This window comes from Molothrus aeneus, chromosome Z (assembly GCF_037042795.1).
Source record: "Molothrus aeneus isolate 106 chromosome Z, BPBGC_Maene_1.0, whole genome shotgun sequence".
NCBI classification, from domain to species: Eukaryota; Metazoa; Chordata; class Aves; order Passeriformes; family Icteridae; genus Molothrus; species Molothrus aeneus.
The window spans coordinates 49,873,817-49,900,558 of NC_089680.1; the positions used below are offsets into that span (position 1 = coordinate 49,873,817).

General features: G+C 41.2%; 1 protein-coding gene across 6 annotated transcripts in view; it reads right to left on the minus strand.

The window, feature by feature from the left end:
* Positions 1 to 26,742, minus strand: part of NRG1 (neuregulin 1) — a 283,369-nt gene that overhangs the window by 120,948 nt on the left and 135,679 nt on the right. For 3 of the 6 annotated variants that reach the window (XM_066568742.1, XM_066568740.1, XM_066568741.1), the window contains exons 2-5: positions 23,856 to 24,033; positions 16,986 to 17,110; positions 9,313 to 9,363; positions 6,399 to 6,449 (exon numbers count right to left, since the gene is read on the minus strand). In XM_066568742.1, the coding sequence (XP_066424839.1) occupies positions 6,399 to 6,449; positions 9,313 to 9,363; positions 16,986 to 17,110; positions 23,856 to 24,010 (382 nt within the window). In that variant the 5' untranslated portion in view covers positions 24,011 to 24,033. The remainder of the gene's footprint in view (positions 1 to 6,398; positions 6,450 to 9,312; positions 9,364 to 16,985; positions 17,111 to 23,855; positions 24,034 to 26,742) is intronic. The other 3 variants (XM_066568743.1, XM_066568744.1, XM_066568745.1) reach the window with 3 other exon arrangements.

The following is a 26,742-nucleotide window of genomic DNA, read 5'->3' on the forward strand; positions in this document are numbered from 1 at the left end:
ATCTTTTATCTACCGCTGTGTTTTTCTTTGTTCCCTCTCCCTAGACATCACCATCTGCCTCTGTGGTTGACCAGAACTGCCCGAATTTGAAGCTCATCATGAAAACAAAGCAATAGATCCAGGCTCTTGACTCCCTTGTATTTCATTAAATTTGTGTTTCTACTTCATGACAGACCTCCACTGCCAGTCCATGAACTTGAAACAACCCTTCATGGACCATGCTATGCCTCAGGGTGTCTGTTTACAGCTGAGGCAGCCTAAGATCCCTCCTGGAAGAATGTGGACTAGAAAGCCCAAAACACACCATCTAAGAAAGCCTGCTCTATGTGCCTCCCTGTCAAAGGGAGCCCAGCAAGCTTTCAGGTTTGATAGTATAACTCAAATTTGTTAACTTAAATTCCCTTTGGGATTTTTATCTCTGTTGGACCTTTCCCTCTAAAACTGACACAAGAGAAACTCCACCTCTAAAAACAAGAAAGTGGACTGTCATGTCTTTCTGAGGACAGAAGGGTCTACTGAATAGCACAAAGCAATTTGCATTGCTTGTCTCTCCTGAGGTTAACTCAAGAGAGTGCCTCAGGGTAAACTCTTTGGGGGCAGTACACAGAAGATAAGGAGATGAACAGCATATCTGGACTATAGGAGTAAGTTGGGAACTCCTTATTGTATTAAAATACAAATACTATTTTGTATCCATGCACATGCTCATAATTTTTTGTTGGTTGAGAGTATCCATTGTTCATACTTATTCTGAGCTCTTTGTTTCCCTCATGCCTTCCAACAGAACACTGACAGTCTTGACTACAGCATGGATAACAACATGAAAGAGATGCATGTTTCTGTCAAGGTTACAGATTCCATTTTATTCATAGATCCCTGTCCTACTGGCACGACCACCTGTTGTGTACCTTTACTCAGTGAGAACTACCCTGATGCCTCAGAAGAGGAAAGATTTTGAGAAGGCTGATCCAGTACCACAAAGTATGTTCACAGTTGCTACCCAGAAAGAGTATAAGACGAACAGGAGGAGGCCAGGAGGAACAGGAGTCCTTGAGTACCTGTTTTTGTCACAGTGACAGTACCTGGGACTTCCTCGGAAGACACAGTGACCAAACAACTGCAATCAAAACACTGACACATCCCTGTGCTACAAGCTTATGTCTTCCAGTATAGCACAGGCTTTGCTGGCAGATCAGGAAGATGCTTATTTTGCTCTCAGGTGGGCAAATAGCATGTGTCATTTCAGCAAAGTATGAAGAAGTCTGAAAGACACAAAGTAATTCTCTCCTAAGAAAGAATCTGCCATGATTTGACTTTGTGAGAAGAACCTCAAGAGAAACCAGGCCTTACTAATAGACTGTTGAAGAAAACTTCCCATATGATTTGCAGGATCTTAGTAAAGAAAGTCCAGACATACTGAGGGTTCCTGAGGAAAGGTAGGGATGAAGCCCACACCCTCCAGCTAAGGCATCCACTGACAATGCGACTTTTGGACAGCTGCCTTGGTGTGAGGGCCTCCCCCACTCCATCATGAACGACGCATACAATCTTTAAAAATCCCTTTGCTGAAAGATGGGAGGAGTTTCTGGAGTTAGGATCTTGGAAAAGAGAGGATCCCCAACATGTTGAAGGCAATGTGATGGGGGCTTGAGAAATTCCTTTAGAAATACTACAGACAACAGAAATCTGTTACTTGTATTCCAACAAAATAGACTGCCACATATTTGATAACTCATTTTATGGTGTAATTCATGACCTTTGGAAAGCACATCTTGAAATAAACAGACATAAACCATTGCATTCACCAGCTGAGTGACAACACAAGCTCTCCTTCAGAGCAAGACTGAGGGACCAAGAATACAACTACAGAAAACCCTGTGAGATTAAGTGGTTTGGGAGAAGGCATTTATTGTCACACCATCTTTAGACTGGGAGTCATACGAAAGATTGAAAGCTGTGTCTCTGGGAGATTTTACCTGTTTCCATAAGTTTGCCTTATCTGTGAAATATAACTATGGGAAGCAGGGTTTGTCATGCCAGACAAAATCATAAAAGTACTGAAGTTACCCCTGCATTGTCCATTGTCACTGGTGCCCACTATGAAGAATGAAACTGGAACATACTCCACACTGTGATAGGTTATAACAAAGGACTGACACTTCATCACCGCTGTTTCAATAGGATTTCACCTACTAGGAGGTTTAAACTCATTTTACATTAAATAAGAACTAGTTATCTAGTTCCCTTCCCTTAGTCACTCACCGTGTCCTTAGAACAAAGCAAAGTATTCTCTCCAGAGACCATTATTAAGAGAAATAAACCCACAGAAAAATGCACAAGGTGGTATTGTGTCTTCCTTTGACCCACTGTCCCACCACGGCTTTCCTGGAGAAGTAGCCTTTTAAACTATGGCACAGATGAATTAAATTCTGATAGCTGAAGATGTCAGACTAAATTTTTACAAGAGCAGGAGCTAGGAGTCCTGCTGATAGCATAACTGCAACCTAAGTAATTGCCTTCCACATCTGAATTCCTTCAGCTGTATAAATTGGTTACAGTATTCTCCTCTTCCCATCCTGCCTCAACTGACTGTACAGTTACTTACTATCTCATAAGAAAAATTCTGTTTTTTCACCCCAAAATAGCTGCATTTCAGAAGTTTCTGAGGTACTACCACTGTATTTAAATTTTATGACAAAGCAGCAAAAGTTTTTAGAGAAGAAGCTGAACATGTTTTAAAGAAGCTGAACATGTGTTCAATGGTTAGGCATTATCTCCCATTTTTTTCTGATCCTTACACTGCGTGGCAGCATTGTCAATCATATTATCGCCTTTGTCTCTCCATTGTAGGGGGAATATTATAAATTAAAATCTGTCAAATTCAGAATAAAACAAACAAAATATAGTAAATGGAATTAATGCAGAAAAAAACAGATATACTATATTTCACTATACTGCAAGATACCTAGTCATCAAGTCATTCTGTATCTTAAAGGAACTGCAATTCACATGGACCTCAGTAAGCAGGAAAGACTTTCCATCTCTGTTTCCTTGATTCCCTAAGTTTTTGCCACACATGAAAGGCAAGTGTCCTCCTGTTGGTAGGTAGGTATCTGTGCATGAGCACCATTAAAAAAATAAAATAAAGAAATCTAAACAAACTTCCAAAAATCAGACAGCAGAACAACTTAAATGGTCTGAGGACTTGATACAAATCAAGATTACCCTTTAAAAAATTGCTTGAAATACCAAAAAAATTAGGTCTCTTCAGGTTTGGGTATTCCTAAGGCAGAAGAAAAAGCCACCTAAAACCTGTATCATTTGGGGCCCAAGCACTCTGTCTTCCAGAAGCCCTGGATAACGTTTGTATGAGTTTTAGAAAATTCATGGTTTTTGAAGGTGGACCTCTGTCAGGTATAGAGAGAAGAATTGGGTTCACTTTAGGAGATGAAGGAAAGCATAATTTAGCAAAAACTTAACTTGCTTTTTAAGATTTTAGTACACAAATGATTTATTGGCCAGGCTGTTTGCTTTGTATATGCAAAGATGTTCCTGTTAAAAATATTCTGTAAACCAATGACCCTAGCAACACACCACAGAAGGTTTTATTGCTCAGCATTGACCATTTTTATCAGTATTGTACTAAAAAAAAGGTGACAGGCAAAAAATCTTTTCAAATTTCCTTTCTATGTGTGTATCTGGTCATAATTTAATATACATATTGGAATCTCTTGCTGCATGACAAGAAGATGAAGTGTTAGGAAAGGGCCTTGCTGCACCAGGCCTGGAGCTTGTAAGTTAATAACTCCAGAGAGGAAGGATGAGCAATCCAAACTGGCAGAATTCTTACCCAATTAATGTTTCTTTTTAAAATTTCTGTGCAGGTTTGAGAGGCCAACAAGAAAGTCTGTAAGAAAACAAGTTTAAATTCATCTATGGGACAGATGATCAGCAATGAGTCTTTCTCTCCAGGAAAAAGCTAAACAAACCATTCTGTATTCCTCTGAAAAAGAAGCCACAGACAAGGTGGGATCAGCCTCCTACCTGTTCTTTATTCATATTCTTGCCTCCAGCTGGGCATCACATCAACCTGCTAGATAGAGGACAGGAGGAGGCACTCTGCAGAGAGTATGTTCCAAGTGATGGAAGGATGATGCTAGCTCACCATCTTGCTCAAACAGACAAATCTGAACTGAGAATCCCTGTATAAGACAATCACATCTGAAACAGGCAGACCGCATGGAATGTCCAGGCTCTTTGCTCGGGGAAGTGTCTCCACAGACATTTCAGGGAGAAGCCCTTAGTAAGTAGCACAAAAAAGTATGAGGGTAATGCTGCAAGGTGCAGCTAAGCAAATGCTTCTATTTGACACATATTCCCATAGACTCTGTGTAATTTCCTCATTTCCTACTCCTATAAATGCTCAGCTTTTGATCCAGTATAGCTCTCAGAGCATGGGTCTCCAGACTGATGTTGCCCATAAACAGTCCTGCTGGCAGCTTTAATACACGGTCTTTCTGAATGTGATGGCAAAATAATGAGTCAAGCCTTTCTCCTTTACTTAAGAATGGAGGTACACACTCTCAAAGTGGACTTGATTTAGAGGAGTGTAGCAATATGTGAACATAAAAGGGATCTTCATGTTTGGGATGTTAGTTGTGGAGGGTCTTACAGAAGTGGGATTTTTTTCTAAACTTCTTCCTCTTTGAATATCTGTCACTGAAACTCTAAAAGAAGCAAAGCATGCCACATGTCTGTTCTCTTGTGAAAGCCTTAGGGGAGAGAACCTACTGAATCACTCTGCTGTTTTCAGGTCTTTCCCAGTGTCTGGCCAACAGTGACAGTGCTGGCATGTTGTATAAACATCTGCTATTGTCTGAGAAGTGGAAGAACACAGTTTATTTTATCTCCTGTGGCTGCTACAAGATTGACAGGGACAAGTGTGAAATGGACATGTCACACAGAAATTCAGAGAAGAAAATCCCTAAAGAACTTTAATATAAGTACATGGTCAACTCCCTCATCACTCTGTAGTGTGAGTAGACATTCACATCTGTTAGCAATAAATGTTGGCTCCCTCCTGCTTTTCCTACCCAGCACAGGCAGCAATATCCAATATTGCCCTCTCTCCTCCATTACTTATTTTAGTGACTTGAATGGTACTAACTCCGGTATACATTAATGCTCCTGAGAACAGAACGGCAAGGATCTACTGTTTTAAGCTGCTCCAGAAATTAGTCCTGCCTACTCTGCTGCTAGTCATCAAGGGGAAATAGAGGCCAAAATCCAACTCTTCTCTTGCTGGCAGAAAGCTTCTTAAATAACCCATCAAATTTCTCTAATTCTTTCAACACACACTTAAAAATTATCAGCTGAGATGAAAATCTAGAAAAATACAGAGATATGGCTTTGACCTTTCCTCCTGGTGCTGCTACAGTAGCTATTAAATGTGAGTTAGGGGCATTCATGTATAGTTTGCTGTAAAGCACAGTTTTTAGCAGCCCTGGAGCGGTCAGAGTAGACCAGAACATTGGTCTATCTCACCTGCCATCCTATTAGCAGCTGGTAACACTTACTGGTTTAGGGCAAGATTAATACCCCACCTCCCAATCCCACTGGGTGAGGTGGCCTTCCACACTGCTCAAAACCAGCCTGATAGATGGTAGATTTGGTTCTAGTAAAGAACTGGAAGGCTCTTCCTAAAGGTTCTCAATTGTACAGGATTATGGCTGATCCATAAACCATAATCCCTGGGAAGCATCACTTCAGAGGAAGAAAAGAGTCACTTTCCCTACTGGTACCTCTGCACTTTCCGGTGTGCTCCTGAGAAAAGCAGAGAGATAATCTCTCTTTCCTAGGAAAGAACCATTGCTGGCTCTCTGTCCCAGCTGAGGGAAGACACACTAAATGATGTTGTCACCCTCCTCATCTTCTTCCCAAGGGTAGTGGGGCACAGAAGAAAGAGTGAGAGAACTCTAACAAGCACAGCTGGCATACAGATGATGGGAAATGCACCCAGGTGGGGATGGCTGGACCTGATGGTGCTCCAGCTACTCCATGGCCAGGGGCTGTGGAGGCAGAGGAGACAGTGTCTGAAGCAATACATTGTGTGGGGAGGGCAGGCAAGGGAATTCCAAGTAGGAAACACTGGGGTAGTTTCCTCCTCTTTTGCCCTGCCCAAACCTACATTTGACCTTTCTGAAGGAAGGTGTTTGAGCCTCAATATAGAAAAAGAATATCTCTGAGAGTTCTAATAATATATAACAAATAACAATTTTACTGATGGTTCAGAAATCCCACTCAGTAATTCCTGATTTCTTAATGCACTTTTTTTCCTGAACTAGGAATAATTTAGAGGGTCCTGCCAGCAATAATTTAAACAACTTGCATATACTTACAGGAGGAAGTGTTTGTTCCTTCTGTTGAAGCTTGTATCCTAAGCATGGGTTCTGCAACACACAGAAGTAACAATAAAGTTGTAAGAATACAGCCACAGCTACAGCACTATACTGGAGGAGCCTGAACATCTTCCCCCAGTAGAGATTTCTTTAATTTTTAGTTTTTTTCCTCAGTAGTCAGAAACCCAGCAGAGGAGAGAAAAAAAATGAGATAGCTTGAGAAAGCAAAGAACTTCAAAGTTGGTTCAGCATGTCCTAGGCGCACTGTAAATAATCAATTATAGCAAAAATGCTCCTGGGAGTAAAGGCCGTGAGAAAACTGGCAAAGACAGAGTAAAATTTTCAGCTGTTTCTGACAGACAGCATCAGAGGATAGTGGAAAGCAGTAGGTCTTGAAGCTCCACATACTGATCCAGGAAGCACTAGTTTCTTATCTTCTTCTGACATAACTCCTATTAAACAGTAAGGAATTTCAGTCAATCACAACTATAGTTTAGGACTTCTGTGGCTTGAAAGATAGGAGGTCAATGAGTGTCACCACCTCTGCAGAGAGCTGTAGATGAAAGGGAAAACAGAACACATTCCAGACCAAAATGGGACATGGCACCAGCCCCAAAGTGGTTACAAGAACAGAAAAAGAATGGTAAATAATCTTGTAGGATAATGGAAGGAAATGGACCCCAACATAAATCACACAAAGGAAGCAATCAGAAAAGTTTAGAGAAGAAGCAGGTAGCCTGAATCTAGGTCTGAACTATAGGAACCTGAACACACAGCAATTAAAAGCCATGTGTTTGGGTGGCTTCATGGGCTTTCACTATCTAGCAAATCATATATAGTGTTATGCATGAATAAAGAATTCAAAAGAAGGCTTGAGAAGTATTATCAGCTGAAAGGAATAATTTGAAGAGAGAATACTTTGCCTAAGGTGGCAATGTGATGTGCTGGTGTGGAGTAGAGGTGGCTAACAGCCAGTCTGTGAATTCTAAGGAGCAGGTCAGGCATACTGCATGCTCTGTAGTGAAACATTTAACATTTCATGTCATACAGAAAAGATGAATCTGTTGCCTAACAAAGCCTGGTTTCAGGCAGAAAAAACCCACTCTTAAAAACTAAGACTGCTCTTTAATTCCTCCTATCATCAAAAAGTAACTGTAGCAATTCTTCAAGAGATCTACATCCTGGTGATTTGAACACTAGGATTTCACAATAGTCTATCTTAAAGTAAAGAAACAACACAATAATTAATTATTTTCATTTGAAAGTCCTGGAAAAAAATCAATGCCCAAAACCCCAGGCACTACTGGTCACCAGGAAACTCATGAAGTGTTAGAGAAAGACATGGTCTGGACCCAGAGTGGGGCTAGAACAGCAGGAAAAACAGCACCTGTCTGGGTTTGGTCTCTGCTCCAGTCACATATCAAAGACCTCTTCAGGGCTCCATGTGGAGACCTCCACAAGCAGCCACTAAACATACTGCTTTTTGCTGTTCTGGGGACAATACCTTGATGTGCTGCTTGGCATGAAATCTGCCAACGCAGAGATTCATCAGGAATGCAGCCAGCTTTTTGAACATCCCAGCTTCCTCCTCTCCAGCAGCACAATAGCAGCAAAGAGAAGGAAAGTACTGTAACAGCAGGCACTTGAAGGGACATAAGCAGGGAAAGAGACCGCTCAAGAACAAGAACTTTAATCCATGGGAAAGGAGGCAGCAAAGTACAGGGACTACATTCTTGCTGAACAAGGGAGAAGGCAAGGCAAGCCCAGCAGAGTCAGTGACCAGCGTGTCACCTTCTTTGAACAAAAAATGGTTCCAATGGTTACAGGACACTTGCTATTAGCTATGTGGTCTCATATATTTCCAGTGAAGCACCAGTGACAGGCCCCACTGAGAACATGAAAGAATATGGGCACAGCCAATGTCTCTTCTGTCAGGCAGCAATGCCAAGATTTCAGAAGTAGGTCGCCACACACACAGATGCATCAAAGAAAAGACTGCAGGCATGCTAAATGCAAAATCTGGCAATCACACTGTTTTCCTTGATCTAGCCTACAAACACTGTCATTTCACACTAAAACCTGTCCCTGCCAGACATAGCTTTCCCAAAAAAGCTAGCAGGACCCCAGCCTCTTTGCCAAGGAGGATATGTGCATCTTGTAAATCCTTGGGTTGCCTGGCTCACACACGTTTATCTACAATTGTCTCAGCCAAAGCCATCAGTAGGGACAAGTGCTTGTATTGTGGCCATATATAAAGTAACTCTTAACTGATAAGTAATGAAAGCAGCTTCTCACTGGGGTCAATTCCGGCAGTATTGCTACTCTGTAAGTATGCAATCTGTAACTGCAGGAAGGATGCTGAAAGCAAATTCCATCAGCCTGAAAGGAAACCACCTGGAGAAGGCTCCTAGTATGCCAAGGCAGCTTTAAAAGTGGTTAAATTACTGACAGTGAGTTACCTGTCTACACTCACAGACCCTGCAGAGCTGCCAGGAATTCTATGTAGAGGCACACAGAAAAGTCTAGGCAACAGACTCTCCTAAGGGCACATCAATATGCCTATACACTCAGCAAACTCACAAGCAGCTGCTAGGATTTATAGGAGAAGGAGGTAAGAGCTTTTTTAAAACATAGCTCCTAACACCACAAACACCTCTTCAATTGGGCTGCTGTGGCCTGACAACTATAGGCCAGGTTTGTTTCCTCAATACAGCCAGGATAGTGAAAAGTATGCTTAATCCTTCTTCATTCATTTCTTGGTCCCTGAAGTAGCTCAAGGTGCAAGGTGATATGCAGAAAGAGAGCTGCTGATGTAGAAGAATTGTTCTCTGTTAAGGAGCTGTTTCAGAGCTGTAGAAACAATTTCAAGAGGAAATGAAAAGAAAGAGACAGAAAGACTGTTAATTCAACTTACGTGAAGAAGTTTTTGTCACTTCTGTTGATACTGGTATCTTGCTGGTACTCTCTGGAAAACACAAGAGGCAACAAGAAGTTATAATATGGTGTCAAATGATCCTCAAGCAGCATTCAGCTCCAGAATGCACAAGGTAAAGAAGAAAAAGGTGTTCAAAGAAGGAAGCTTAAATTTTGCTCCAGTGGGCAGAGGCTTCAATCAGATATCAGCTTGCCGAAGTTTCTTTTCAGGAAAAAAACCAAAAAATGATGGTGCCTACTAGCAAAACTGAAAAAAAAAGCCTGCTCCTGAAAGCAGCCAGTTGTTCAATATCTCATTTTCCTCTGGAAATAACTGATCAGTGGCAACAGGAGAAATCATCCAGATGGCTCTGTTTCTGGAAGACGTCAGTGTGAGTATTCACTCCTTATGCTTCTAGGCAGTTAAATTTTGCAAAGACATGTCTCTGTTCATTTCACTTGAATTGCTGGTAAGTACATCCAATAGTGTCACTTGCTGCTTCAGGGAAATCTTCTGAGCCACACATGCAAACCCCGTCCCTCATGGACTGCTGGGGGCTCTGTGATAGAAATCAAACAGTTGTTTTGCTGAAGAGATGGGAAAAGTTTTGCTTCCATACTGGTCCTCTGTATATGTCCATACACTGTTGCTACTTACATACTGGCACGGACTGCTTACACTCACTGGTTGAACCAGCTGATGGCTAAGGGGGATGATGTTGCCATATTGAGATCCTTGCTAATGAAAAACGCGCAGATGGGAGAATGCAGAATGTAGAAAGCCTTTGTTTAGGTTTCACAGACTTGCACAGAGATCTTTTTCCAATGACAGTATTGATTTGCGAGTGCTCTGCTGTCCCCACAAGCCACAACTGCAATTTTTTAGGTGTGAACGAATCACTCTTCAGCTGTATTCATCAACAGTCTTGGACTTTCCCAAGTTCTGAAAACCCATTTCAGACATTAAGTGGTGCAGTTCAATCCAGCTGCACGAGTTTCAGCTCTACAGCTGGAGAAAGGCCCTGAATGCCAAGAGAAAAGTCTTGCCCTGAAACCTCAAGGCACACCAAGAATCCCCAAGTAGGTCAAACACACAGAATTTAAAAAATATAAGATATTTAGGAAAGAGAAACTCCAGAATGTTTTTATTCTGTTTTGTGAATCTGGATTCCAATGGTTCTCCGCTCATTGTCTCCAGAGTTCACAGAAACTTGACCAGAGACAAAACTAGTCCAAATGCCTTCCCTTCAACTTCCCTCTTGTTAAACTTTAATATTGGCTCTACATTTTAACTTCTTACTTGCTTGCTCTTCTTTTGTATTTTTTTTTCCATTTTGGTACAGCTTTCTTTGGCAAATGTACTATTTGCCTAGTTAGTACATCCCAGTTTCATCTCACTAATGGGAGAGAACATGTTATGCAGCATTTCCTTGGCAGCCAGCGATGCATGGCACGCAGTGTGTATCATAATTAAAATTTTTAAGATCAAAACCTTTGCATTAGGTCTTGGAACACAGTGGCCTGTAGCCAGGCAGCTTTCAGGACCATTTTTTGGGTATAGCGGCAATTTCTCTATTGTGCAGCTGGGTCGTCTGAGCAATTAACCTTTCTTAGTCACGTCAGGAGATGGAACAGGTCTGACAGCTGCATAGCTCAGCATCTGGCACTACTGGAGCAAACTTTTCTTTCACCATTAAAGCAACCATGTTCCATTTAGTGCCTGTGCTGAGCTTGATGAAGCATTTCTTACTGGCACCTCCCCAGCCCAGCTGTGTTAGTACAAATGCTGATGGGAAGCTGCCAGTGGAAAAAAAAACACAGCCAGAGCCTCCTACACCTGAAATGTGCTGAGAAATACATTTGGAAAACATGTGGCAAAGTCACACTTTACCAAGCCCCACTAATAACATTCATGTTAGCAACACTAACAGTGGATGCTAAAATTTGGAAGACACAGCACTTGTGCGTATTGCTTACTGCACACAGTACACCACAACCATAAGAAAGATGTTTTACAGTGCCTGGGAAGGCTAGCACAGATCCGCATGGCAAGCTGTCTGAACACAAGAAGCAAACAAAAAAGAGCCTTCTCATAGCAGGCCATCAGTACTTGCCTGAGGTGAAAGAGCTGGGACCATTTTTCAATCATAATACTTTTACTGCTGCAGTCTGCTAGGGTATGGAGATGGCAGCCTGTAGCCCTGTCTTCATCATCATATTTAAGTTCCCAGGAGGAGCAGCTACCTCATTACAACCAGTTCTGTCTCCTGGCACTTAGGAATACTAAGTCTTGGTGAAGTGCTGTTTCCTGAAACTGTATGCTTGTGCAGGGGCTAACTTATATAAAAATAAGGAAGGATCCATGAGAGATCCTTGTTTGGGGATGTTGTAAATAGCAGGCCTCTGCAGCTTCTCAGTCCTATTTCCTTAGTACTCAGGCCAGCATCTTCTGCTGTTTAGCCTGACATAACAGGGAAGAACTCCAACTCACACAAGACTCCCAGTAACCCCATGGACTTGATATGTTGATCCATCCTTCCAGATAGGGAACTTTAATTGGGCTGCTGAGAGTACTTGTTGCATGGGCAACAAGCTCTGCTGTATGGCTGTCAGGCAGGAGGTCCTTCTCCTCCTCAGCCAAAACCTTTTCTCCAGGATAACCAAATATTTAAAGCCTTACAGCTGCTGTTGTGAACAGCTCTTTGCATGCTCTCACAGCTTTTTTGCCCCCAGTTAGTTTGTCAGAGGCCTAATGCAAAAAAGGCTGCTTGAGCAAGCTGAAGGAATTTTGGTTGAGCTCACAGGTTTTAGTTCAGCACTTGCAGGTCACTCTGAGAACCCTGACAGGAACAACAACCTGGGCTCTGAAAAGAATTCAGACACCAAAGGTCATTAGAGCTGCAAACAAGCTTTCTGTCATCCTGAGGTGTACTTTGTGGAAATGATGTAAGTTTTAAGTCTTTTGAATTGTTTGTGTTGTTAGGGTGATACCATCTGAATTATACAAACAATGACACAAACTAACATACACCTTGAGGAAAGGGGAGCACATTCTCCATCTCTGTCACTTGGTCTATAGATGCCAGAGCAGAGAGTAGTTGTGTAGAAGGCTGGTAAGGCTGTAGTCAGGGGCCTCAGAGTATGCAGGCATATGTGGTAAAAGACACAGGGTGATCCAGGGGCTAAACTAACTTTTAGGTTCTAAAAACTACCATACTTTTCCCCTTTTTCCTCCAAGAAACTACTGACCAGAGTCAGATTAAAAGAACATTGCCCTCAGTCCAAGTATGTCAAATTGCAAGGAAAGGTTCAAGACTACTCTTAGGGGAGTTGCAATACCAAATTGAGTAATGGCCACATTTCTTTCTAAGACCAAATCAGTGGTCTAAGCATGCTGATTTGCTCCAGGTGAGAATCTGACTCATTATGCCAGCCAGTCAAAAGCAAACTATGTCCCAGATTGCCTGCAATTATGCTAGAGAGAAGAGGTACCCTGATCTATTTTAATCAAGTCTTGGACAGAAGAAGGGACTTCTTCTGCACTTGAAGTATTTCACAGTTTGTCACATGCTCCATGGGTACTAGATATAAGTACTATGTTTTTACTTACTTATTTCTCAGTCATCTTCTTGAAGCTAAGCTACTGTCTGTCTTCAGAAGAGGAAGAGCAAACTAAAATTGAATGAATTATGAGTGTCAGATTCTTGTTGATTATTGTATGACTTGGAGCTGTTACTACTACTGCAAGTCCTATGGATGCAAAACCAAAAGCCTGCATAGGCCACTGTGTAGCTAATGAATTTACCAAGGTTCACCTCTGCCTACAATTGAGATACATTAACAGATCACCTGAGTGATCTGTTCTTCTAGCACCCATCAATTCACTCAGAATTGCCCCAGCCACTCACAATGATGAGTCAAACTACATCAACTCACTTCCCAACAGACAGCAAGGATTAGTGCTCACCCAAAACCCAGCACACAGCCCAGCAGAACCAGCACTGCAGACTTCTGGCTTTTGAAATATCTCTGCATGAATACACCCTTTTGCACCCTGAAACATGCTGGGCACAGAAAACATCCTCAGAGAGCCAAAGAATCAGGCCAACAGGTTTTAATGGAAAAGACTGACACCACGTGCAGATAGAGCATGCTTGACTCTTTATCAAAAAGATATCACTTAGCTAGTTGCCTAAATACAGGGTTTTGTGAATAAGTTGAAAGCTTTGGGTGTGCTGTGAAGTATTCTGTCAGTGTTATTCATCAAGCATAATAAGGTCCTATGCTGATGAGAAAATCCCTGAAAAATTCACTGCAGAATTTCGCCTGGGTAAAGTAAGAAATGAGGATGCACAAAAAAAGCAGTTACTATTGCATTAGCAAACTTGTGTACTATTTATACACCACCAGGAGAACTTCATGCCTCTCTTCTGACCTCAATTACAATCTTAGGTGAGCATATGTGAGTATGAGTGAATGAAATAAGAAGGCAGCTCATATCCTGTGGGCAAGTTACACTCATTATAAATTTAAAAGAGAATAGCCCCTATCACTTGCTATTAAGTCTGGTAAAAATTGTGTTTGTCTAGCTATTTTTATATTTGTTAAATTTTTAATCCACACACATGGCTCTATATACAAAGATTAATATATCTTTCAGTAAAACTGGGGAAATTTAGAAGTTTGTGGAGGTTAAAACTGTTTGTGTGGGATGTATGTTCATGTTTATGTGTAGCAAAAACTTGCACAAAAGCAAATTTGGCATTTTTAAATAACAACAATGTTTATAATAGTAAGAAAGAAAGGAGTTACTATTGCATTGAATATTACTGTTTTAGACAGAAAAGTTTACCTGGGGAATGAGATCAGGAAAAAAAAAAGGTGTTTGCTCACTGAAAACAACAAAAAATATTTTACAGCTGTTTTATTGAGAAATAACTAATTTATCTATGCTTGGAGCAGAGAATTGAAATCAGCATCCTTGGTGGTAGAAAATGTATGGCTTTTTGTATTCTTGGGGAGAAAACACCAACACATTTACCTTGTTCTTCCTATGTTTTTTCCTAATGTCCACTGGTAGGTGATATTAGAGACAAGGCCTTTGGTCTGGCTCTGGGGTTTTCTTTCATGGCATACACCAGTAAAGAAAATTTCAACTAAAATACTCCTAGTTTGACAAATTCTAGGGAATTTAAATGCAGATTTTTTTTAGATACTGAAAAACACTAACCTTACGGAGGAAATAAAAATAACCCCATTCCCAGAAAGCCCATTATCTTGCCTACCCTCACTCTTAAAGTAACCAGCACAAAGGGAAAGGAAGACCTAGTTTGCAGACAGCAAGGCATACATAACAAATATGACCAGGTGAGGTCACTAAATTAAAGGTTATAACTTAAGTTATGGTTCACACAGCAGGACAGACCAGTATCACCATAAGAAAGTCAGGCCCTCTGGCGCATTTTTCTTTATCTCACTGTAACCCTACCTGCTGGAGTTAGAAGAAAGCAATCTCTGCTCACTTTGAGAGACTCAGCCTTCTCAGATACCTACAGTTTAGTTTTCTACAGGGACTCCTGGAGTACACTGGACCCCAAGAGCTCCCCCAAAGGCCCACTAACAGGTAATAACAAGTAAGAGTTAAATATGCTGGATTTTTGTTTGTTGTTTTGTTTTTTTTCTTTTAGTTTTAAATTCTTTCTTTCTTATGAATATTGTAGGACCTCCCAGCTATACAGGACCCAAGTAATGACTCCCCTTCAGGGCTCATTACCGAGTTTGGATCCCAAATCTGTCATTAAGCTAGCAAGGGGAAGAGGTCAGGGAATGTGGGGGAGGGGGTGAGAAGGTCACCCATGCAGGGGGTCTATCCCTGTTTGCAAGGCAGATGTTGCCCTTTGAGGCCATAAGGATCTATTGCTCTTAAGTCACCAGATGTTGCCCATGCTGTTTCTCAAATCCAGGTGGAAAATTCCACCATTAGCAGGAAAATTATGAACAATTTTATTGGTAATTTATGAGGAACAGTAAGCAGAGGGGGCTCAGATGTATGTACAGCAACCAAATATGCGTGATTGATTTATTCCACCAATGAATGCTACCATGCCTGAGTCTAGATGATCAAATATCACTGAGATGTTCCAGTCCAGATATCATTGAGTTTCCAGTTCAGATCTTTACAGACAAGAGCCAGCTGGCAGGTTTGGACTGGATTCTAGTTGGCCCTGCGTTGGCATGCATGGCTGTGTTTTAAACAACTTACACTTCATAACAAAATTAGATAGATTTTAACATATATGTTATGGATGCACGTAACAGGGCTTGCCACAAATACTTTCTACTGAGACCAAGCCCATGCCCTCTTGCAGCAGGAGTGTTTTGCAGTCATTCAGCATAGCCCAAAAGGAAGTTCAAAAATCCATGTCACATAGCAAAGGAATGAGGTTCCCTTTTTTTTTTTTTTTTGCATTTATCTGTAACACTGCCTAGGCACAGTGCCTACAGTTGAATTACGGAAACTGTACAGGAGCTTTCCATGTAAGCAGCTAATGAGCAACCAAAATTTGTATTCATGGAAACAGAAACACCTACCTATTTTTCCTCTTAGCAACATTCCAGTAAATAACACTTGATCTTTTATATCAGTCTCCTGACATCTGCTTATGATTATAATACCATACAGCTAGAATGAAATTCTAGCACTTGAGATTCTGTAGTTGATGAAATAGAGATTCTGTAGTTGATGAAATAGAATAGCAAATACACAAAGTGAATACAGTCAAGCAATTGCTGTGGGATTACAAAACAACAGACAGACAAAGACAAATCCCACTGGAAAAGGTTTACATTTGGTTTTCTGTTTATGTAAATGCCTATCTCCCACTTAAGAGCACATAAATGTGGAACAGAAAAGCATGCCTGGTAAATTCACATTGCTATAACATCTTTAACTCATCTATGATATGTAGAGAACTTCAGCTTTGTTTGCTAATATGGATATGTTTGTTTCGTACTTCACAACTGGCTGGACACTGGCATTTGAATTATGGGACCTGAATTATACAAAGCCACACTGGAAAAACATGATTTCAGCTTAAATCACAACCAACCTTAAATTACAATACCTGAATTAAAGCATCTGAATCACACTCAAGCCTTTGAATAATTTTCCTTCAGATACATTCATGCCTTTGTGTTTATTGTTTTAGAAATCAAAACAAAAACCTATCAACATATGTGAAAGTAAAAATGGTGGCAATTAGAGCAATGCAAATATTACTAAAAGTGAGAAGTGCTGGTTTAGCAGTTCAGACTGTGATATGTTTTAGGTTAAATGCAACTTCCTTCACTGTGAATAACAAGAATTAGAATAATATTCCTTTTATCATTTTCTAATCTTGAATAGACTTGTGTCTTAGACCTCGTGTTACACAGAAAATGCTCATCTATCCTGAAATGTGTAGGAGACAGCCCATTTGCCTATAAGGGAAATTGAACATCTCAACTACATAACAGACAAGTCAGGCTCAACTACTTTTCTTAGTATACCTAAAAGATTTCAGTGCTTCCACTTCATGTGCCAAGCTTTGTCCTGCTTCTAAGCCCTTGTCCTGTTGGCAGCTTAAATACATGGTCTTTCTGAATGTGACAATAAAATAATGAGTCAAGCCTTACCATTGGTGTCTGTGATGATAACACTCGCTTTAGTACTGTCATTTCCTAGCTTGCTGCTCACTCTGCACACGTATTCCCCAGCGTCGGCCAACGTGGCTCTGTAAATGTGAAGCTCAGAGTATTTCCTGTGAAATCAGAAAAAAACTATGTAAACATCCTATACTGGAATACATAACAGTCACTGCATCAACCAAAGCACTTTTCTCCCCACCCCGAAATAGAGGGTCTTGTCTTCCATTCTTACAGACAGATAAACACTATCCAGGCTGAAAGAAGGGAGGATAATAAAAAAAATCTCCTACAGGCTGCTGGAAAACAGGCATATTCATGAACCCAAATGAAGATACTTGCTTATGCTTTTCTGTATGAGAGGAGTCTTTGCTTTTAAGAAAATCTGGAAAACAACCATCCAACAACCATCCTCTCTCAGACAAATCGTTGGCTGTCCAGAAGCCACCAAGATGGGTGTAATACTAAAATAGATTACCCTTCCCTATAGGTTCATATTACCAGTAGTAGAGTTCTGGACAAGTACTGAAGTTCCTAACATCTGACTAAATAATCATGAGATTAGAACACACTTTTTAACAGCCACTGAAGCCCCAAATCATTCTCCAGTGCTAACAAAAAGAAAAAAAAAAGGGCAGGAGCGGAGCGCAATTTGCATGAAGCTACATTTTGTTCCTGGCTCAGAGATGTAATTTAATCAGTCTCCAAGGTTTTAAGATTAGATTTTCAAATGCAGAACTCCTGCCTACCCATTAATTTTGTAGGAACATGTTCTGGTGTCATTTATAGGGTCCCCAACTCACAGGATGGCAATAATCCCATTATCTAGACTGCACAGAATGACTAGCTTGGGGAAAATGGACACATTACTGTTGTTCCCAGTTACTATTTAAAAGAAGTGCTCTGGGGAAGTTTCTGCCTATCATAAAACCTGATCTACAGAATAGTCACTCAGAGTGCATGAACACTGCCTTCCCTAAGCAGGCCCATCCTTACTTGAAGGGCTGATCCCCAGGAGGCAGTGTTTGCTCACTCTGAAAGCTCATAGTAACCACCATGACTGCTGAGATAAACAATGTTTGGGGAGATGCTTTGCTTCAACATTGCCATGTCTCCTAACTCTCTATGCAGAAATCACAACTGGTTATCCCTTCTGCAAATCACTGAGCAGGGCTTAGTTCAGACCACAAACAGGTCTGTTGTAGCAGTGTGGGCTTCTGAAGCAACCAAAATGTCCAATGTCATTTTTCAACACATCTTTGTGAGCCACCCCTACCTCCATCACAGGACATTATCCCATCTGCTATCTGCTGTCCAGACCCCTGCCTATTGGCAGGTCAGTCTTCTGTTGAGGAGTCAGCCCTCATGGGATGAAAGCAGGGTGCTAGGTCGACCCCTCTCTGCCAGAAACCTGCATCACAAGAGTTGCCCCCCGTGTCCTGAAAGAAGACTGCTTCTTTGAGGCCACTGGGCTTGGAAGAGGGAGGAGGCACCAAGCTAGGATTAGCAATTTACTCAGGTTTTCTCAAATGGTAATGAATAGCTGAGTATTTGGGCTCCCTTCTCAGGAAATGTTAGGAGTCCAATTCCCAGTACTGAATTAATTACCTGGGCTGCACTTCAGATGGCATACAAAAACAGACTAGCTCATGGCGACCATAAATACGTGAGAAAAAAGTGGTAAAGGCACTGACAGAAACGTCCCAAAGTTGAATGCTGCTGTATCTTTGTGTGAAAACTTTGCACCTGACTAACAGCTATGCTTATACAAGAGTAAAAGTGGCCTGCTTTTTAATTTTCCTGCCAGCCATTCACCTTCACAACAGCCTGTTGAGGGCCTGACCAGAATGTGGTGTGGTGTTCTACACCACCTAACAGCTTGTGTGGACATGTGCTATTTCCTATATTGCAACAGGTTATCTTGCAGCCATACTTGCAGACCCTTGTCTAGATGGAGAGCAAGATGTAACCTTAGGAAGCTTCAACTGGCAATGTAAACAGGCTTAGTGATTTTAAGAATTTGCTGTAACCCAGTGAAAAGGAAGCAAGCACAGCTGCAGCTATATCAGTTTAATGTGGACACCCATTGTATACTTGCTGCAGTCCTCTCCATACATTAATATTGATGCAAAACACTTTTGTGGCCTGCTTGGCTTTGTGAAGAAACTCTTTTCCCTGCACATTTATTTTTCTTGTTTTTGTTTTCCTTGATACAAATGGGAAAATACAAGGAATTGTGTCTTCCTTTTTTGATTTTATTTTTATATTAAAATAGGTGAAGCATCAATATTTCTTAAAAATCCATTTCCAAAAAGCCAAATTTACACTTGGTTTTAGGAAAAATCCCTGTATGGAGTGTTGTCTCTGAGAGCAGGAGACATAATATGAATATTTCTAGCCTTAAAAATATCATTGAGAGGTATTGAGACAAAATTCAAAACTGTCAGAGCAGAAGATGACTCATTAATGGTTGTAAATGAAGCAGTTTCCTAGCAATGCAGTATTCCAACAGTACTGACTTAAAGCCCCTGACAAGGGATTTTATTTTCAAAGGCTTGTCCTTTCCTCAAACTGTACTATGCTACTCCAAAAAAAATGCCACTCCCTGTAAGATTTGCTTCTGCTGAATCTTGAGCTCATTGCCACTGTGACACTGCTGAGGTTGTATTCATACATGAAGGGGATAGAAACACATCTGCAGAATGCAGTCCCAGCCGACCTTATCTGGTTGCTTGAATTCATTTTGCTTCCAGTCTCCATCTGTCATTCAGAATTGCCTGTCTGCAGGCAAATATCCAGGCTAAGCTTGGTACCAAAACCTCACGGTACAGGGCACTTACACACAAAGTTTCCTTGTGCACTGCTGCACCCAAATCCATCATCTAGAAGTGGCAAACACCTTGTCTCTGCCACAAAAAAAGCCCAAACCTGATAAGGGAGTCTCTCTACATGTAATGAAGAGCACCTGACTCGTACAGCACATTGCCCAAACAAATAACGTACAAGTCTCACCTGCATTTGAAATCAGAGAAGGAAAATGAAATGCTATCACAGTAGAAGACAGCCATGGGAGAGTTAGCCAGTAGGTGAAATGCTTTGTCTGAGGCCTGCTTTTTTTTGAATGTCTACTGTCACAAAGAAATGGCTTAGAGCCTGGACACACAAATGAACCAATCATGGCCTCATCAATCATCAGTAGAAACTCACTGACTGCATGCTCTTACTCTGACAAATCTGAGGTAAAAGTGAGTGCTTTAAATGCATTACATTAAAATTTAAAGTCATTCAATTTCTCTCGACTCTCCAGTGTAATGAGAACAAATATAGCCATTTAGTGCGATTCACCTGCCATACTGTCATAGAAGTATAAAGTCAGAGTAGTTTGGGTTAGAAGGGTCCTTAAAGATCATATAGCCCCAACCCACTTTCCATGGACAGGGACACCTTTCACTGGACCAGGTTACTCAGAAAGCTTCCAAGGATTAGAAATCCACCACCTTTCTGCGCAATGTGTCAGTGCCTTCCCACAGTTGCAGTAAAAAATGTCTTCCTAATATCTAACCTAAAACTACCCTCCTTCAGTTCACAGAGACTCCCCCTTGTCATGTCACTCCACATCACCGTAAAAATTCCTTCTCTAGCCTTCTTGCAGCCCCCTTTAGGCAGTGAAAGGTGCTGTAAGGTCTTCCCAAAGCCTCTTCTTCTCCAGGGTGAACAGTTCCCAGTCTCTCAGCCTGTCTTCACAGGAGAGGTGCTCCAGCCCTGTGATCAACTGCTCTTCTCTGCGGTTATTCCAACAGATCCATGTCTGTCTTGCGTTGGGGGTCCCAGAGCTGGATGCAGTAGTCCAGGTGGGGCCATCACATGTTGGGGCTCTGCACCCTCTGAATCGGCCACCCTGAAACTAACCTAGGGAGCTTAGAGAAGTGAAGTCATTTGACATGCAAAGGAGTCTCTGGAAGCTTTAGGCTTTGAGGAAGACTGCATTGCCACAGGGTCTTCTAAACTCTCAAAACACTAAAAAAAGTCAGCATGTGCTCCACTTTGGCAAATCCTTTGATCCAGTACTATTCACACTGGCTATTGTGCCCAAAACACCAAGCTGCTCTATTATCTTTTCCTTGACTACTTCAAGTGTAAAGCTAAGGTCTTCATTTCCAATTTCTGAGACAGATACTTCATCATACTGCCAGATATTTTTTTCAGTTTGTTAAAAAACATAAAGCTATTTAGCTTTAGCTCTGGCTACATAGCCAAACAAAAGACCTTTAATTTATTTCAACAATAAACATGTTTTATTCTGCCATCACACAAAAAGAAGGGTGATTTTTAGCAAATTGATAGAAATTAGAGGCCAATGAATAATAACACACAGAAATAAACTTTGTGAACTTTTTGCAAATGTGTTAGAAAGTGTTATTTTTAAGTGTTTGGATTGAAGATGCCAGTAAGGCTGTGGTATTCTGCATGCTAACGGTTCTTCAGAAACATAGCCTACTTTTTATGTAGCCATTTGAACTTTCAAACAAACATTAATCCCAGACGGCTTATCAACTACTCCAACCTTCGCAGCTGATGTTCCTCACACTTGGTAATAGTAAAAAATTCACACTAAAATGCTTGTGCAACAATACAGAAGCATATGAACATGACAAACACTTTTCAGCGTGCTATCATGAAAAAAAACCACAGAACATAAGCGGGGAAAAAACATCCTTGATCTCTGATACTGCTCTAATTTGCAATGGGATCTTTAGAACGTGGTTTTGCTTTCTGAAATGTGCATGTCTTTTATGTGTTCATTTACACTGCATTTCCCCCACCTCTTTTTTAGCTTTACAACATGTGTCTGTCCCACCTTTTATCAAAATAAAATCTACTTTCTCTTAAGGTGTTCACTTCTACTCAGCCCCAGATACACACATGAACAGCAAAAGAAGAAATGGCAAAGCAGTGACCCATCCCCAAACTAAAATGTCAAAGCAGGAAGGCAAAGAATATCCTTCAGATGTCAGCAGACATCCCTTGTCGTTTCCTTTTTTGTACTCTACATCTAGTGACTTTCATGTCTCTAACTGGAAGTGCTTCTCCATTCCACACTGACATTTCTAAAACACAAGAGAGAAATTCCAACAGTGCACGGCATCATTGTGACTGGGGAGGCACAAACATGTGAAATACAGGTCAAAGCCTGCACCCTCTCCATTTATGGTGAGTAAAGATGACTTCGTATTTCTATCTTCCAGAAAAAGGCACAATTTTAACCTTTTTCATTATGCATCTTTTGGGGAAGTTTAAACGCTTTTTGGCACATAAGCTGAAAAAGAGTCTCACACTTCCACATGCATCAATATCAAATCAATGGCTATCAGTTTCCCTTCTGACAGCTCCTCAAAGATTTTTGTGGCAAAAAAACAACAAAGAAGGGATCTGGCAAAAGGCACTTCCTTGATTCAATGCTGAACTGGTGATGGTCAGCCCCACAAGGTAAAATCCTAGCCCCAGTGAGTTTGGTCAATCAGTATCAGCCAAATGCAAGTGGAGGAAATGCTGATTGCCCCTCACAGGCAGCACCATGTTGCTGGGAAAGCTGAGGGCTAGGCTCTGATCTGAACATTTTCTTTACAGAATAGACTGAAAATACAACTCTGACGGAGACATATGGCTCTGCAAATGAGTCCAGACAATTTGCCAGGCTATCTGCCACCTGGAACAGCTCCATTTTGCAAATGCTGAAAGGAGACATCACAGGTTCCTTCTTGACATCTGTGCAACTGTGGCATGGGGGCTGTGGTGGTGCTGCTCTGTCCCTCTTCATATTTCCTCTTGTGCCCCAGGCTGGGGTACAAGAAACTGCCAAGGAGGGTAGGACTTCTGAATTTTAACCTGAATAACTCTAAATAGTCAAATATCTATTTGTTTATGGCTTGTTTCATCTAGTGAGGTGAGCCCTGACACAAAGTATGGGGGCACTGAACACCTTTGAAAGAAAAACCTCTTGCAGAGTGCATTCCAAAATTTCTGTGTCTTGAATGAAGGGAAGGCATGGCATGGTGCACCAGAGAGCTGCCCGGCCTACTGAGAGCAGAAGTGAGAGTTAAAAGACTGTGTTCAAACAGATTTTCATAGCTGGTGACAATTACAACTTTCTAATGTAAACGACAAGGCAGAGACAAAACAGCAAAAGCCTTCTCCTGTCTCAATGCAGTAAAAGCATTGTGTAGTTTTCCCCTGCAGAAACAAGGCACCAGTCTATCTTCCAGCACTGGTCATCAGTTGCATGTGGGGAGAACTTATCACCAGACAGGAGGATAGGATTTGCATGCTTTGCTATTTCTCTGACATCTGCTACAGCAGTGCCTTGTTCTGCAAGTGCAGGAATGCCTCTGGTAAAGGACTACTGCAAGCTTGCAAGGACATTCAGAGCTAATGAGGACAGCATTCAGCCCTTCTAAAGGATTAAACTGCTGGAAAAGAAAATCTCTAAAATATTTCAAAATCTGTGACCCTTTGATGAATTTAAGTGTTTGATTTTTAAACAATAAACAAAAAGTATCTCTATTCTTGTTAGCAGTTTAAAAATGGCCGGTCTCCAAGGTTTACTGGTTGAAATCACAGCCTTTGGCTATCAGAAAACAAACTGAAATTGAGAAGAGAAAATTAATTTTATAACACACTCACACTTCATTCATACTTTCAGGAACAGTAATACTGGTTTCTGCTTGCTTAGATTTTCTTCCTCTGTAACTCATAGCTTTCAGCTTTGTGTTACTGCATTTAACAACCTCAATGCTTACGTTCTGGTGAACATCACTTCCCAGCCCTCCCAGCCCCACTTGAAAGATATTATTTTGTACTTACTTTTGTTTTTTTGGGATCTTGATATTATCCGGTCTGTTTTTTTTGGTTATTTCCTTCCCATTCTTTAACCATTTGAATCTGAGCGCAGGATACTCTGAAGTGGTTTCACACCTTAGCACTAGCTTCTGACCCACAGCAGCCTCTTGGTTTTTCATTTCCTTCAATTTGAGGGGCACCGCTAAAGAAATAAAAGAATGTGGTGGTGATTAAGCCATCCTCAAAAGGGAAAACGCTTACTCAAGTTGAGCTAGGCAAACCATGGACAGTGAAACCCCAACCAGACTAGCAATGCTTCAGCAAAAACCCCTGAAAAACAAGAATCTGTATTGTCCTTAAAGCATAAGGGCACATTTAATGGCAGCCCACTTTGATGCTTTGGAGATCTCCTATGACAGTCTTACAACTCGCAAGCCACAGCGAGAACCAAACTGCCTCTGAATATAGCATGGAGCACTAACAGCATTATTTGATTGTGTGCACCTAGGCACAAGACAGCACACTGTGGCAGGCATCCCTGACTGGTAACACAGAAAGACAAAGGGAGGGTACCTTGCTGGTTTACTAATTTCAATTGCTATGAGTTAGGGACTACCCAAAGGCTCCAGGTGCAACTGATCTGACAGGGAGTTAAAAGCATAAATATAAGCTCTACAGCCTCCCTCATGTCAGGGAAAGGCTTTTGCTCCAGCCAAACATTACAACCCACATTATACACCTACCTCAAACCTCAGCTTGGCCATATCCTTTCCCTGAGGCAAAAGACAACAGGCCTGGAAGCCCATCAACAGAATCAATATCAATTAAGGGTATTTTGGACCCAGAAGGGGACACTGCATTGAAAAGGCTCAGCCAACACACTGTAGGGTTCCAGCTGAAGCATCTCAATTTCTACCATGTCGTAGCAATAACGTTTCTTCTATGTGTAAACCTCCAACCATTTCAGACTTTCTAAGTTATAGACCTCTAAAATTCCACGTGGCTACTGGTCTTTGAGGAGAGGCTTCACAAGAAGATGCAGTCCTTCTGTGAGATGCTACCCTTCCTCTGACCCCCGTGCATTAGGTGCAAGTCAGCCACTACTGTGCTCCAGTACATAGGTAAAACACCTACCTATACCTGACCTTGCTTCCCCTGAGGCTTAACATAACACCTTTACTACACAACTGGGGAGGGCTAATATGGGGTACTGCAGCTGGTCAGCTGGTGGGTGATAGCCCCTAAGTCCACCCTTGCTCAGCTGTGCCCTGCCTGAGCCTCCAGGGAGTCACTATGGCCATGCAGTGCCTCCAGCTGCAGGGCATTTTGTTCCTTGAACAGCTGTAATATTGTCCAAGGACACAAATGGCCACTGTGGTCAAATAATTCTCCATAACATGCAGACTTAAAGAGACACCAGAGGGTCTCTGACAGAGCCCTGTGCAAGAAATTGTCCTAAGAAAACTGGACACTCTTGATTATGTTTTGGTATCTGCTCCTTGCATATTTGTGGAGACTTACTGACATCAGTTGCCCCTAATTATTATTCCAATAAGACAAAAAACAAGTAGCACCATCATAACCATAGTTATGAGAAGCCTAAATAAAGGACTGATATGCACATGTCCAGTAAGTGGGTGACTGCTGAAGGCAGCAGCATGGCCTATCACACATGTAAGGGGCAGCCTTTCTCACCCCAGGAAAGCACAGGGAAACTTTTAATTTCCTGGAAACTGAGCCCAGAGCAGCATAAATGGTGGTGTTTGGGAAAACGTAGTCTCCAGTGACTGACCAAATGAGCTGATACCTGCTGTGACACCAGCAGAAGACAGAAAATGGACAAGCCTTCCATAATTAAAAAACTCCTGATTAACAGGAAGGTGACAACTTTTTCCATGAACCTCTGCTGGTGTGGACAACAAGTTTCTGGCAGGAAGTGTTCTAGACATCAACAAAATGTCTGAGAGAGAGACTTCTCTAGCAATGGCATCCAAGGATGTGGTACACACAGGGTAGGCACATCTGTCAGTGTTCCACTCGGATGGATCAGGTAAAGGCCCAGCATTTCATGACAAGAAAATCTTCTCATATGTTGCTTTTCATTTTCTCCCACTGTCCTGAATAATTTTGGAAATTTCAGTGTGTTCTCAAAACGCTATGAAAACAACTTTTGATTTCAGAAAAACAAGTGCCTACACACCATACTCACCATCCTGAAACCAATATGTTTAAATAAATACATACACTTTTATAAGTGTGTGTTTGTATATATATATATACATTTATATAAGAACACATGTAAATATTGTCTGAACATAAAATTTTAGGTTAATAATGTTTAAAATTTCCAAGAAAAATAATTAGCATTATGTAAGAGCCTTACTACTGAGGCTTGTACTAATAGCTTCATTCTGTCATTGAAGAGTTAAATTTATAGTCTTTTGTCACTATGTAAGAAAAGGAGATGCAGAGGTTTGAAATACAAAGGCATTATTCCTTATTTTACCATCTTTCACTTGTAATAGTCCTAGACTTTATCTTGCATAAATTAAAAGCATCACCACAATTGCAAGGATGAAAATTTTTGTGCTAAGGACTTCAACTAGTTATTGCCTGTTCTTTCAACATAGCAATGTGAAACTCGGAATAAAAGAGAGATGCCATTTTGTTCCTGATTTTTATTTTAATTCAGTATTATCTGTTCAAAATGACTTGCAGATTTTTTCCTCCATCAGAGCTGTCAGTGAAAAAAAAGAAAAGCGTTAAATTAATATGCTCAACTCTTGCCATAATTCAGGAGTTACCGGGAAACATAAAAGAGGATTTAATCAATGGCAGTGACCCTCACTAATTCACAGTAACTCGCTGTCCAAGCATGCAGGCTCTCCAGGGACAACAGTAAAAGCTGTTC